The sequence below is a fragment of the Mizuhopecten yessoensis genome, unplaced genomic scaffold (assembly GCF_002113885.1).
Source record: "Mizuhopecten yessoensis strain PY_sf001 unplaced genomic scaffold, ASM211388v2 scaffold2329, whole genome shotgun sequence".
NCBI classification, from domain to species: Eukaryota; Metazoa; Mollusca; class Bivalvia; order Pectinida; family Pectinidae; genus Mizuhopecten; species Mizuhopecten yessoensis.
This window is the reverse complement of record NW_018404492.1, coordinates 550,611-565,334: the sequence shown is the minus strand read 5'-3', so window position 1 is coordinate 565,334 and position 14,724 is coordinate 550,611. Positions and strand designations below refer to the sequence as shown.

General features: G+C 34.7%; 1 protein-coding gene across 1 annotated transcript in view; it reads right to left on the bottom strand.

The window, feature by feature from the left end:
* The window catches only part of LOC110445573 (kin of IRRE-like protein 2), a 182,160-nt gene that overhangs the window by 12,618 nt on the left and 154,818 nt on the right, over nucleotides 1–14,724 (bottom strand). The window contains exon 4 of the mRNA XM_021490240.1: nucleotides 13,201–13,230. Within this exon, the coding sequence (XP_021345915.1) occupies nucleotides 13,201–13,230 (30 nt within the window). The remainder of the gene's footprint in view (nucleotides 1–13,200; nucleotides 13,231–14,724) is intronic.

The following is a 14,724-nucleotide window of genomic DNA, read 5'->3' as shown; positions in this document are numbered from 1 at the left end:
ACATACACATATACATATACATACACATACACATATACATATACATATACATATACATACACATACACATACACATATACATATACATACACATATACATATACATATACATACACATATACATATACATACACTTAAGCATTGAACTGTTACCAGATGCAGTATACAGTCGATATGAATGCAATTTGGGTGACAGATAAATAGAATGTCGCCCGTTAATAGTTTGTTTTGTATAGTAACTGAAGCAAAAATACGTTTTAATTTCCCGCTTATCATATCAGCGACGTCAGTAAGTTCAAATCCCAGAACAGCCGACATTTCCAGAAGAAATAATATAGTCCCTCGTGTCATTGAAAATCACACGCACATAAAATGGTTTGAACACAAACTTAACTTTATTATTTATTTCATATAATTCATTGAGTGTGTATATGTTTAAAAATTGTTAATGATTGCATAACTTCTGCTTGTTTAAAATTAAAGATGTTTTTCGCGCATTGATAGATTACATGTATTTTGAAGTGATGCGGCGCTGAACGGACTTGATTGGTTTCCTCGGAAACGCCTGTTTCCCTCAACTGGAATATTACGTAATTTTCAGAAGCATATATACTCGGAAACGTTTAATTAAAGTGGTCCTTTCAGTAGGTGATAACGATTCCAATGACATTTCGTTTGAAATAGCTTCCATGTCTAATCGGTCAGATTAGCATCGCTAGCAGACGACGTTCACAGGGGCTCGGTTTCGTGATTTTGAGTAATGGATGACATCACTGAAAATACAAATTTTAAAACCTTGTCGATACCATCGACTTTTACAAGGTTTTTAGAAATGCTGAATTTTAGTGTTGTGGTTATTCACTGATGTTATGCATACCTCAAAATCTCGAAACCGATCCCCTGTGTGATGACGTTGACAAACTTGGTAATTTTGTATCTAGAATGGCGCTTACAATAATTTTGTGGTACCTACACATCTTATAATAAATTTGTATTGTCATAATTTGTCAAATTGCTTTATTTTTTGGTGATGACCTATATCGCTAAATGCTAACGAACCCAGATAGTTTTCCGACTATAGGCCTATTGATACCGAAAGTATCGGGCGGCCATGTTTGTTTATCTTGTACCAGCCGTAATCCTACACTAGCCATATCACTGTAGATTGTAGTATACAGTCTCATATACTGCAATTTGGTTTACTAACGACATATAGGCAAATGCAACACAGAATGTAAATATATATGGATCGCTCCGAAAATTTGACAACCTAAACTTGTCCACACTGTTGGAATTACTTCTTTGCCCCATATACTGTTTTAAATAATTCGTATCCTACCCACATACCTCCATTAGGATCCAGTGTTATATGGGATTTTACCGTCTATATTACTTCTTTGACCCACACATACACATACACATACACATATACATATACATATACAATATACATATACATATACATAATATATGTGAAATTGGACTGTTAACACTAGTGAAATGGACCAAACTCAATTATTAAGAACTCATAAGACGTATTGCTGTTGACTGATATTTTCACACTCAATCACCAACTACAGAATGCATTCATCAGTTGATAGGGATTTCGGGTGAACACTTTGGACCAATGCCACTTGATATACAGGCATTGTATTACAATGAATTGAAACTTAAGCAGCAATACGTCAGTTTCAATGACACCCTCAAAGAATGACGTGCCAAAGCCTTGTTGGCGTTGACCGCAGTTTCACCTCATGTTGAAGCTGAAGTGATTGCCTACTGATGAACGTGAACAATTAACCGTAGTCACACTTGGACCTAATCAAGGAACATACCTCCTGGTATACAAACTGTTGGCATCGTCTGTTGTCATATCACTGAACATAACATTTGCTTCTAGCACGCACTGTGCTCATTAAACAACCCCTCAGTTACGTCCCAATTAAAGTAGGTTTCTTCTACCCAATTAAGTTAGATATTAATTAGTTGAGATACGGGTATTTTGGAGGTTAGTTGAGCGAACCTGCTCGGAACAACGTCTATTGTACGCGTTGGACCCACAGACACTGGAAGTTCTAGCTAATAACGCCAGAACCCACTGTCGTCGGAAGCAAATTACGCTGATTGGGGAGGAAAATAATTAAACGCATTTTAAACCTGAACCTCACAACCGTACTTATGGCTCAATTATAAATGATTTCAACACTGTTTTGTCGTCAATTACATGTTCTCGGTAACACTATATATTTTATTTAAAGCATAACAAATGTTCAGACCATTCCTACATGAATTTATAACATGTTTTATTAATTAAACAATAATAACTAAAGAACTATAGTATCATACAACTAATTTTACAGTTGTGTTTTCATACAAATTCCATAGCGAATTACAAGAAAATTTATTCAGAACACATATGTTTTATTAGATTCGTCAGTTTGGAAATATGTAACATCAAAGTTTACTTCATACACAAACAATTTACAGGTTCGTAATAAACACGTCGCCACGTTTCAAGATCTCATCATCGATTTGGACAATGCCAAAACAATTGAAAAGGAATAACATATAAAAAAAAGACAAATCAAAGAGGCAGTTACAACCAGAAACACTAAAAACTGACCAGATACTAGCCTAACGGGAGAGGGGTCTATATCTACATCTTACCAGTAACCTGTTCTATACAGTGTATAGTCCCGAGTCGAGTGATGTACATGTATGCAATATACAATTACGTCACATTGTTGTACAGGTAAACACTACGAATCGCTCACTCAACCACAGTTTGACAGTTGGTCTTAAGGAGGCTCCACCATTTTGCAATTAACCAGCAGAATTCAATGAAAGTTTCACATACTGGTTATGTCACCATGTAGAGATGATTTTATGACAATCTAAGCATTCCGATAAAATGATTTTTTTTTGTAAAAATACCGAAAAAATCGAAATTTTGTAAAATTTTACACTTTCACATTTTTTGAGTGTGTGGCATTGTTCAATACTATTAAAACAATAAAATAATGAAAAGAAGCATTGCTAATCAACCCTACAAATATTTTATTTATCATAAAATATCTTAAACACGTTACACAAAGTGTTTTTTATTGAAATTGTATGGATAAAAATATTTATATAATAGCTAAAAGAAAACTAGACACATAGTTTCATTCAAATAGAGTAAAAAATTGAAAGAAATACACACAAAGCCTTAATTATTTATTTATTTCACATTTTACAATCATTTTGATCCTGGTGCTAGTTGTCTACCTTGAAAAAAATCGGAACTTTATGCAGAGGGTTAAAATTTATACAATGACAGTTATTTTCGTTACTATACCAAAAACGACGGAAACAAATTAAACTATGACATTAAGATTGTCAATTTACTGCTCTTTTATGGAACAAAATTACTCTCAATCACGTACACTTTGGATTCCATAGCCCGCTTACGCCTGATCTGTACCATAGACTATCGCATGGTAGCATTTTATAGGGATCTTGATATTTCACAAAACACTATTTTCACAGAGTTATTGTTATTGCATTTGTAAAATGATTTCCCCGACACAGCGTAACTCGCTCGACAACAAAAGCCGTAGCGAACCCGAGCTTGTCAACTAGTGTTAGCACGTGAAATGTACAGGTGAGGTCGGTAAACATAACACATCAGTCTGAATTCCATGCGCCTCATATACGACCTTCCCGAAGTCCTCTGATCGCATGCGAGTGTCTTCTCGTGAGTAAATTTATGTCTTTCTATTATAAGCATAATTTCTGAAATATCATCGTCACGCACGTGTACTATTGTTTACCAGGTGTTACTATAATTTACACTACAGTGATGGAATGCCCGATACGCAATACGGAAATGACGGCACGAAAGTACGACAAGAAAAACAAGTGTATTACGAAGGGTGACTACGTTTATAACTACTTTGAACTACGTCTAATTAAGTTTAATACGTTTAACTAAGGTCACCTACGGTCTACTACTGTCAACTACGGTCATCATCCCCTATACGGTCAACTACACTGTACGTGCGTGACGGTAAGATGTGACTGCGGCCTACAAATCGCGCACTCAGTCACAGCATGACAGGCGGTTTTGTGCGACACTTTTGATAGTACATTGTAAAACTTAGAACACAAGTATGTTAATCGAAAGCAATCGTTGAATCATATTAGTATTGTCAGGAAGCGTAATACTGTATATACTTAATTGGGCATCCCTATTGGTACAATGTATTAGCAGAAACTATAAATGCTGAGAACATATAACTGAAGATCAATTGTTTAATAGTATGATGATAGCTAAAATGCATATGTCTCCTATTACTGACATATATAAGAAATACATTTCTGATTTAGCATACCGTCACATGAAGAACTTCTTCAGTTAATTTCGATATTTCTACAAAATAGTCGCATGAGCTTCATCGGTATTACTTAATATTATCCTACTTATTAGCTGAATAAGGCCCTACCTACCAGTCGATCCCGAACCGGAAGTTTGGACATCGTAATAGGAGTCCGGGTTTAATAGTCGGGGAAGATGTGACACCTGTCACCGGGTCTCGCACCTCCGACTCTGTCTCCTATCCACCGCCATCAGTCGTGTGAAATTACTTACAAACCCTACAGCCATTGATTAACATTCTAACAACACGTGACAGTCGCCATCTTTTATGTATGAGCGGAAGCCATTGTTCAGTTTCGCGCAAGATGAGGAGTGAGGATTTCCCAGCTCGCGCACCAATTACTATACTACACTGTCAATCTCGGTGTTAGCGCTCGTGACGAGAATAGGAAATCTCAAGCATCCGTATGTTCCGTCCTTACATGATAAGATAACGCGGGCTTGTTATTTTCTTCAACAGGATTCCTTTCCGTCAGAAATATTGAACTGTTTATAATTTGTGTTATATATAACGCTCGCAAAATCTTCAAACACGGAAAAATATTGCATGAATAGAAGAATAGTATTTTGGCTTTATGAAACATCCATTTTTTGGAATATGGATTGTTTCAGACAGAAAACAATCTTGATATTTACATTAAAATTCTAAAAGATGAGAACAAAATGCATTTTAGTGTTTTCAGTTAAATTTCCTTACAATGGCGGATGTAACTCTAGTTTGTATAGTTGATTTAAAAATCACCTCTCCTACACTTGTGATGAATTGCGATCACCTGTTATCCGCTTCCTATCTTTATATTTGTACATTCCAATGAACTACTTACTCAGCTACTACAGACGTGAATTTCGGATGTCGCATTGAGCTATGTGAGCGACTCACACATTCCTTGCAAATCGATGCTCGCAGCGATATCGTTCGTATCCCAATCAGGACTCAAACTCAAGATTTTGTTTGTTTTGGCATACGTTACTGATGGTTTCATAGTAACCGTAAATATGGATACATAACAATCCACGTTACTAGTGGGTTTATGGTAACCTTACCTATGTATACAGAACCGTTTACGTTACTAGTGGTTTTATGGTACCCTTACCTATGTATACAGAACCGTTCACGTTACTAGTGGTTTTTTGGTAACATTATCTATGTATACAGAGCCGTTCACGTTACTAGTGGGTTTATGGTAACCTTACCTATGTGTACAGAACCGTTTACGTTACTAGTGGTTTGATGGTAACCTTACCTATGTATACAGAACCGTTTACTTTACTAGTGGTTTTATGGTAACCTTACCTATTTATACAGAACCGTTCACGTTACTAGTGGTTTGATGGTAACCTTACCTATGTATACAGAACCATTTACGTTACTAGTGGTTTTATGGTAACCTTACCTATTTATACAGAACCGTTCACGTTACTAGTGGTTTTATGGTAACCTTATCTATGTATACAGAGCCGTTCACGTTACTAGTGGTTTTATGGTAACCGTACCTTTGTATACATAACCGTTCACGTTACTAGTGGTTTTATGGTAACCTTACCTATGTATATAGAACCGTTCACGTTACAAGTGGTTTATGGTAACCTTACCGATGTATACAGAACCGTTCACGTTACTAGTGGTTTTATGGTAACCGTACCTATGTATAAATAACCATTCACGTTACTGGTGGTTTTATGGTAACCTTACCTATGTATACAGAACCATTCACGTTACTGGTGGTTTTATGGTTACCTTAACTATGTATACAGATCTGTTCACGTTACTAGTGGTTTTATGGTAACCTTACCTATGTATACAGAACCGTTCACGTTACAAGTGGTTTATGGTAACCTTACCGAGGTATACAGAACCGTTCACGTTACTAGTGGTTTTATGGTAACCGTACCTATGTATAAATAACCATTCACGTTACTGGTGGTTTTATGGTAACCTTACCTATGTATACATAACCGTTCACGTTACTAGTGGTTTTATGGTAACCTCACCTATGTAAACAGAACCGTTCACGTTACTGGTGGTTTTATGGTAACCGTTACGATGGATACATAACAATTCACATTAATGCTGGGGTTTTGGTAACCGTAACTATGGATACATAAAAATTCATGTTACCGGTGATGTTATGGTAACCGTTCCTGTGCATACAGAAACCTTCACGTTACAGGTGGCTTTATGGTAACCGTTAACAGGGATACATAACAATTCACGTTACTAGTGTTTTTTTAGTAACAGTAACTATAGAAACAGAAACATTCACGTAACTTGTGGTTGTTTATATGGTAACATTAACTATTAATACAGACCCATTCACGTAACTTGTGGTTTTATAGTAACAGTAACTATAGAAACAGAAACATTCACGTAACTTGTGGTTGTTTAAATGGTAACATTAACAATTAATACAGACCCATTCACGTAACTTGTGGTTTTATAGTAACAGTAACTATAGAAACAGAAACATTCACGTAAATTGTGGTTGTTTTAATGGTAACATTAACTATTAATTCTGATCCATTCACGTTACTGGTGGTTTTATAGTAACAGTAACTATAGAAACAGAAACATTCACGTTACTGGTGGTTTTATAGTAACAGTAACTATAGAAATAGAAACATTCACGTTACTGGTGGTTTGATGGTAACTGTAACTATGGATACAGAAACATTCACGTTACTAGTGGTTAAATGGTTACCGTAGCAATGGATACATAACAATTCTCGTTACTGCTGTTTTTTAGTAACCTTAACCATGGATACAGAACCATTCACGTTATTATTTTTCTCTCATATATACTTATATATATTCAATCATATATACAATTGTAACAACATGTGTTACAAACATACGTCCAAATCCAATTACAAGAGAACATCTATTAGAAAAGACCTGTACATAGCAACAGTCCCAAAATAAATGTAACATTGTCTCCCTTCCAATTCATAAAACGTACACCTTTCTATTTCAATTAGTTTAGCTTGCATTAATTTGACATTAGTATATAGAATATTATGCAATATTTCAAACTGGCAATTCTGAAGTTTGGTGTCATCAGTAAGAAGTCTAGGAGATAAGTACTGTAATAAGTTTGACATGCTTCATCAGATATATTAACTTGCCAAACCTCATTCCATTTTCCTTGACTCGTTGGTTTTGTTTTATAGTTATTAAACAATAATTTGTTGAAATATTTTGTAACTTTATCATATTTATTAATATATTCCATCATTTTACAAGTAGTAATATGTATCGGTACATTGTTTTGCTCTCTCAGGATCCGGTTCCAGTCCCTTGGTATGGTATTTATAAGACCGTTATACTCTACAAAAGTAGTATCAATATCATATTTTTCTGTGAACATTTCAAAAGACATGAAACGATTATTTATTAGTTCTTTTAAACACCAATGTCTATAAAAAGTAGGTCTTCTATCTATTTTAATATTGTCATTATATCAGATAGGTTGGGAAACAATTCGTTGTGGGGTTGTGGGTGGTTTATTTTCTACAATAGGTGGCCATATACATATAATTTCTTTCCAAAAAGTGTTAAAAAAATATTGAAATTCTAACTAATCCTTCTTAAGTCATTCTGAACTCGTACATAACATTTCGTTTAATTTTATCAATCTCCCTTTCGATATAATATTAAAGATAGTCGACTGGATATCTCTAATAGTATTTTCAGGTGGATCTGGAAGTACAGTTAAAGTTTGTATCAGAATTTCCGAACCACAGCCCCGCCTGGATCCATTCCATACGGCTAGCGTTTTCTGCATATTTATTTTAAGACCGAAAACTACTGCAAAATCTTCTAAAGAAACTAAAACTGTTTCCAATACGTTAGGATCATCTGAGCGAGTGAATAATGTATCGTCTGCAAATTGATTTACTTACAACTCAGAATTACTTTTATCTATACAAGTTATGTCAGGGTTATATTTAATTGCTGCAGCAATTCAACACATAAAATAAAGATATAAGGACTAATGGGATCTCCTTGTCTGACACCCCGTTGAATTTCAAAAAATTCTGAACAATGTCCATTATTTGCAACGCAACAGGTATTGTTATAATAAAATGTTTCAATCCACTTAATAATTGATGGACCAAATTAATAGAATCGTAGTGTTTCGAATATAACATTTGTTTCTAAAGAATCAAAAGCTTTCTCAAAGTCTATTAGTAAAAGCAAACCCAGAATATTTTCTTTTTCAGTACAATCCAATAAGTCACCTAATAATCTAGTGCATTCAACTATGTACCTTCCCTTAATAAACCCTTTTTGCGTTTCGCTTATAAGAATATCTAAAACTTTTTTTAATCTACTTGAAATTACAGCAGAAGCTATTTTGTAGTCTACATTTAATAACGTAATAGGTCTCCAATTTTTTTATATAAAATTTAGATTTCCCCTCTTTAGGAATGCAGGTAATCATACCCTGTCGTTGCGAACATGATCATTGTCCTTCGTTATAAGATTGATTTATAGAACGAATGAGAAAGGACTATATGTCAACCCAGAACAAATTATAAAATTCAATAGTAAACCCGTCTATTCCCGGTGACTTAAATTTTTTCATATTTTTTAATCAATTAAGACATTATTGATACTGTATTTCACCTTCTAAATTATTCCTTTCTTCCATAGAAAGTTTGTTGATAAGGGGATTATTTTTATCCAAAAACTGACGCTGAGTAATATCATTATTAGATTTTGTATACAATCTTTGATAAAAATTCTTTTGTTCTTTTAATATATCAGCTTTATTACTTATATCATTACCGTTGTCATATATTAATTTGGGGATGAGCTTTTCTTGGTAGTGGCGTTTTTCTAAATTACAAAAATACATAGTATTTTTTTACCCTCTATTTTCCATCTGGATTTTGTTCGTCATTTTTAATTCGTTTTCTAGTTCAGTAATTCTCTCATTTTTTCCTATTTTCTGCTTTTTGTAATTCTTCTTATTCTGTCTCTTGTTCATTTTCTAACTTATTTTGTTCGCGTTTTTTGAAAGTGGAGTAGGCAATAGTTTTGCCCCGAATCATCAGTTTCAATGTATCCCATACTAACTTGTCATCACTAGTAAATATATTTGGCATGTCACTAACTGAATATTGATTTATTACATCAGAAACACATTCTTTCACAATATCTACAACCACTGCGTCATTCAGAAGGCTATGTTCCCTTTCTGATAAATTAAATCTAGAGATAATAAAACAGGGGAATGGTACGATTTATAACTTAAACCTATATCGCATCTATCAACGTAAGATAAAAGATCAGATGACACCAAAAAATAATCTAGCTTTGCTTGTTTTCTATTAGTACCATGTAAAATAAACAGTAAATTATCTGGGTTGTATCCTCCAAATATCTATTAAGTCAATTTTTCCATAAGCTCTAATATTTTACCGATTGGTAATATTGTTGTTATTCACATATTTTTTTTGTGTGTCTAACCTGTAATATTGTGGAACATTCCAATCACCACCTACAATAATAGAATTATTTCCGCAGAGTTCCAGTTGTCTAACTAATTGCTGATAGAAAAGAACACTAGTTCCATTGGGACCATAGACAGCTAATAATGTTATATAATTATCACAGGAATTTAATTTTATATTAAAGATAAGAAATTTTCCTTTTAAGTCATGCTTCGTAGATTTATATCTATACATAAAAGTATTTTTAAATAAAATTGCAACACCCCTACTATTAGACTGAAAGGAGTTGAACCACGCTTCATACCCCCATTCCATTTTCAAAATGCGTTCAGTCTTCTTATCTGAATGAGTAATATCATAAAGTTTTCTACATCTGTCAAAAATGTCCCTTCTTTTTATCGGGTCAGTGGACAATCTCCTACAATTAGCACTCCCTACTTTTAGACAGACCATATATCTGAAAACACTGAATTTATAATGAAAAATAACTTTACAATGATTTTTGTTTTCGGAAGTGGACAAGAAAATATAATTGCTTTATTGATTAAAAAGGAAATGAATATGCATGTATAAACTAGACAAAACATTATATACATATGAACTTTTNCCTCCCCAACTTCCCCTACCCCCAAAATAATAACAAAACATGTCATTCCGAATGTCCAAACCCAAACTGAATACATTGCTATTCTTCGTTCTACATCTCTGTGACCAAATACTTCATTAGTACATCACTGAACAGTTAGTCTGTGGACTGGACTAAAATAGGCTACAGTATTTGAAGTTTTATGAATAATGGGTAAGAAAGACTACTTTAGACATAAATTTTTTTTATGGGAGTCCGGACCTAGTTTGGGTTCCCATAAAACGATTGGCATAATTTTATATGACAAAATCATATGTAGTTATACAAAAGGACTAGAGTATTTAATAGATTTCATATATATATACCGGAACAGTTTTGAAAGGTCAACTGAAAACCCAAACCAAATCCTGACTCTCCCATCAGCATGGGCCAGTACCCATAACAAATTAATAGACCATGGGAACATACTAGGAAATAAGTATTTTCTCAAGTAGTGTGAAAACTATTAGTGGATCATAATACTTGTATGATTAATAAATCGATGAAATATTAATTGGTCACATGATAAATCTGCTATTTTTGCTAATATGGACTGAACTTATACATTATTTGAAGTAATATGCACAATGGGAAAGAAAAACATACTTTAAGACATCAATTCTATAATCTTAATTACTAATACCCAACTAGTAATCATAATGTCCTTGTTAAACATAAGTCATTTGCATAATATAATTGTGAAATATAAAACCCCAATCTGCCTTCAGAATATACATAAGTACATTGTTGGAACATGCACTTGCCTTCAGAACATAGATCGGTAAATTGGTGAAACCTCAACCTGCCTTCAAAACATAGATCGGCACATTGGTGAAACCTCCATTTGCCTTGAAAACATAGATCGGTATATTAGTGAAACCTCCACTTGCCTTCAAAACATAGATCGGTACACTGGTGAAACCCCATCCTGCCTTCATAACATACATCGGTTCATTGTTAAAACCTAAACCTGCCTTCAAAACATAGGCACATTGGTGAAACCTCCATTTGCCTTCAAAACATAGATCGGTACATTGGTGAAACCTCCACTTGCCTTCAAAACATAGATCGGTACATTGGTGAAACCTCTACTTGCCTTCAAAACATATATCGGCACATTGGTGAAACCTCCATTTGCCTTAAAAACATAGAACGGTACATTGGCGAAACCTTAACCTGCCTTCATAACATACATCGGTACATTGTTGAAACGTCAATTTGCCTTCAGAATGAACAACGGTTCATTGTTGAAACATCAACCTGCCTTCAACCTCTATTTGCCTTCAGAATGAACAACAGTACAATCTTAATCTGACTTGAGATTATACATCAGAACATCGGCGTTATATCAATATGCCGTGAGGACATCCATCGTTGAAGCCTCAGTTTGCTGCGAGAATAATAACATTTATTTGTGAAACTCTATCTGCTACGAGAACTTATATTCTTACTCTGTTTATAATTATTAATCATCTAAACATTTTCTTCCCTGATTTTGTTGTAAATAAGTTCAACTGTTGAAATAATGAAGTCAAAGTTCGTTACTGTGTTGTACAGCTACAGCTGGTTGTGTCGGATCACTCTTCGGCCGTAAGTGTACTTGGGTGACACTAGAACAGTATAATCCTATCCTTTCGCGGTGTGCGCCATTACCGAATTTTACCGGCCTATCGTTACGCAGAGTTTCTCGTTAAGGTAAAACAATAATGCAAAAACTGCCATTATTGAATTCGATAGAACGACACGGCCTGATGTTATTTCGTTAGCTAGAATTCATTAGACAAGACTAAATGAAGGAAACGTTTTAAATTTAATTTACAGCGGATAGAACTGTAAATGAGTCCAAAATGCACGCGAGCGTGCCGTAAGTCTGCATTTAACTATTTTATTTCGGCTTGATATCTTAACGAATGACGTGGAAACTGAATATAAAATGTACTTGTGTGCTTGTATTAAATTGGCTCCGTTTAAATATATTACAAGTAATCAGGAATATGTTATTTGCTAATTGTAAAGAATGGAGTGTATTGACACGTGTGGCTTAAGTGACATACATATGCACACACCGACAGCAGCCGCCTATTTCTAAGTCTAAGCGAGATTCACTACACACGCCGACACCAGCCGTCTATTTCTAAGTCTAAGTGAGGTATTTCTAAGTCTAAGTGAGGTTCACTACACACGCCGACACCAGCCGTCTATCACTACACATATTTCAATATTCTCGTGAACACAGAGCTGGATTTAATGTCGTTTAAAGTTAATACGTGACTACAGAGTTTTCGAAGCGGTTATATCCAAATGTGGCAAAAGGTTTGGAGTTGATTCGGGAAACCAAATGCTGTTCGGTATTTAGGAGCTATAAGATGAACTGGTATGCTACACACTTATGTTGGAACAAATTATATGTACATCGTATATTTACATTGTCGTACATGTGCTGCGTTTACGGTAGCAACAATCCGTGTGTTTGTAAATTAGCAGTATTCTTGTGTTGGGAACGGTAACAGAGCCATGAGTATGGTAGACTGGACATTTTAGCACAAATCTATCAACGCCCGCCAATAAATCGTCTGTCTCAAAGAGTAATAGCGACTATGTGGGTCAGTGGATACGATTTCACTCATAAATAAAACCAACCTTTTACTCTCTTCCTCAATGGTACTTAACAAAATCTACAAAATCAATAGCTTTTACTTACCCGGTGTGCTTTTCACTTTTTCTTTTTTATCTACAAAATAAAACAACGCCATAAAAATACAATATTAGTAGAAAGAATTCATGTATATTATTTTGTTCATTTAAAAGTGATTTGTGTATTCAAAACATGCTCATTGCTACATATAAATACAATATGCATTTCTCATTTCACATGGAAACGATGATCTTGTGTTTTGAAATGGAACACTATAAAGCAATAAAAATTACATAAAAAATCAATGCATTGTTATAGTCTTGTTGTCTTTACACATAACAACAGAAAGCAGCTGGTCGTCGTACGCCACACAATGTGTACTTTGATACAAAAGACCATTTTAGATTGGGAGTGATTTGATATAACGAGAAACACGGGTGATACAGTGGTGGCGCGGCGTGTATTGTGTGCTCACTAGAAGGTAGGGCACGCGCGGCTGCGACGTCACATATTAGTGTCACGTGGTACAGACACGAGCAAATCTGTGTGATTGGAGATGGGGGTTCGATCCCCAGTGACCAGCCATAAAATGGCGGATACTAGACAGTTGATGCACATCTTGCTTAACTTTTTAATGGAATGATTGTGCGGAGTCTAGCGAGCTATTTATACTACAGCCGACACTAAGAAGGAATACCATCAAAACAGTACTGACACCAATGCAGTGATAGTACAACCAATGCCAGTTCTGTTCGCCAAACGACAAAGACTACATATATATATATATATATAGAAAAAATAAGATTAACGACCGACTAAAAAACTAGCTGCTTTCACCCTTCACAGGGCTCTTCAAACCTGAAGAGCCATGTGAAGGGTGAAAGCAGCTAGTTTTTTAGTCGGTCGTTAATCTTATTTTTTTTTTATTTACTTCCTTCACAAGGACATTTAATCCCTTTTTACTATATATATATATATATATATATAATATATATATTGAATTGGTTTGATACACCATTCTGAAGTATATCAACGTATCTATCTTTATAATAATTTAGCTGTCATTCTCCGTATAGATAGCGACGTTATTGTTTGTATTTCTTAAATATTCACAGTAATCTAGTTCATCACTGAAACTTAATAAAAATAAACGATTGTTCGGAAACAAACATACTCAAAGAACATCAGGAACAGGAGACAATCCCTGGAGTCAAGGCCGGGGAGGACAAGCGATCAGAACTGGACTGTCAGGAAAAAGGCATTTCAAAAGTTACGTCCGTTTTATTAAGTTAAATTTCGTTCTATACCGTCAATCAGGACTCAATGTCGTCGTCTTAACTCTAGTCATATGACATTGAGGAAAGCAGAATAGAAATAGTTACAATCCCACACAAAGCAATCCCAAACGCGTTTTATATCGTCAGGGGAACATTTGTGTTTTTTAATAATTGAACTCGGGAAACATACATTGCCTCCTTCATAGGGGACAATTAATTGATAATTAATTTCGGCGCAAATCTCTGAAGAGTTTTTACTGTGAAATAAAACTAGAGTAACAGAGATATCATTGAATCTCAGCCACAGAATGAG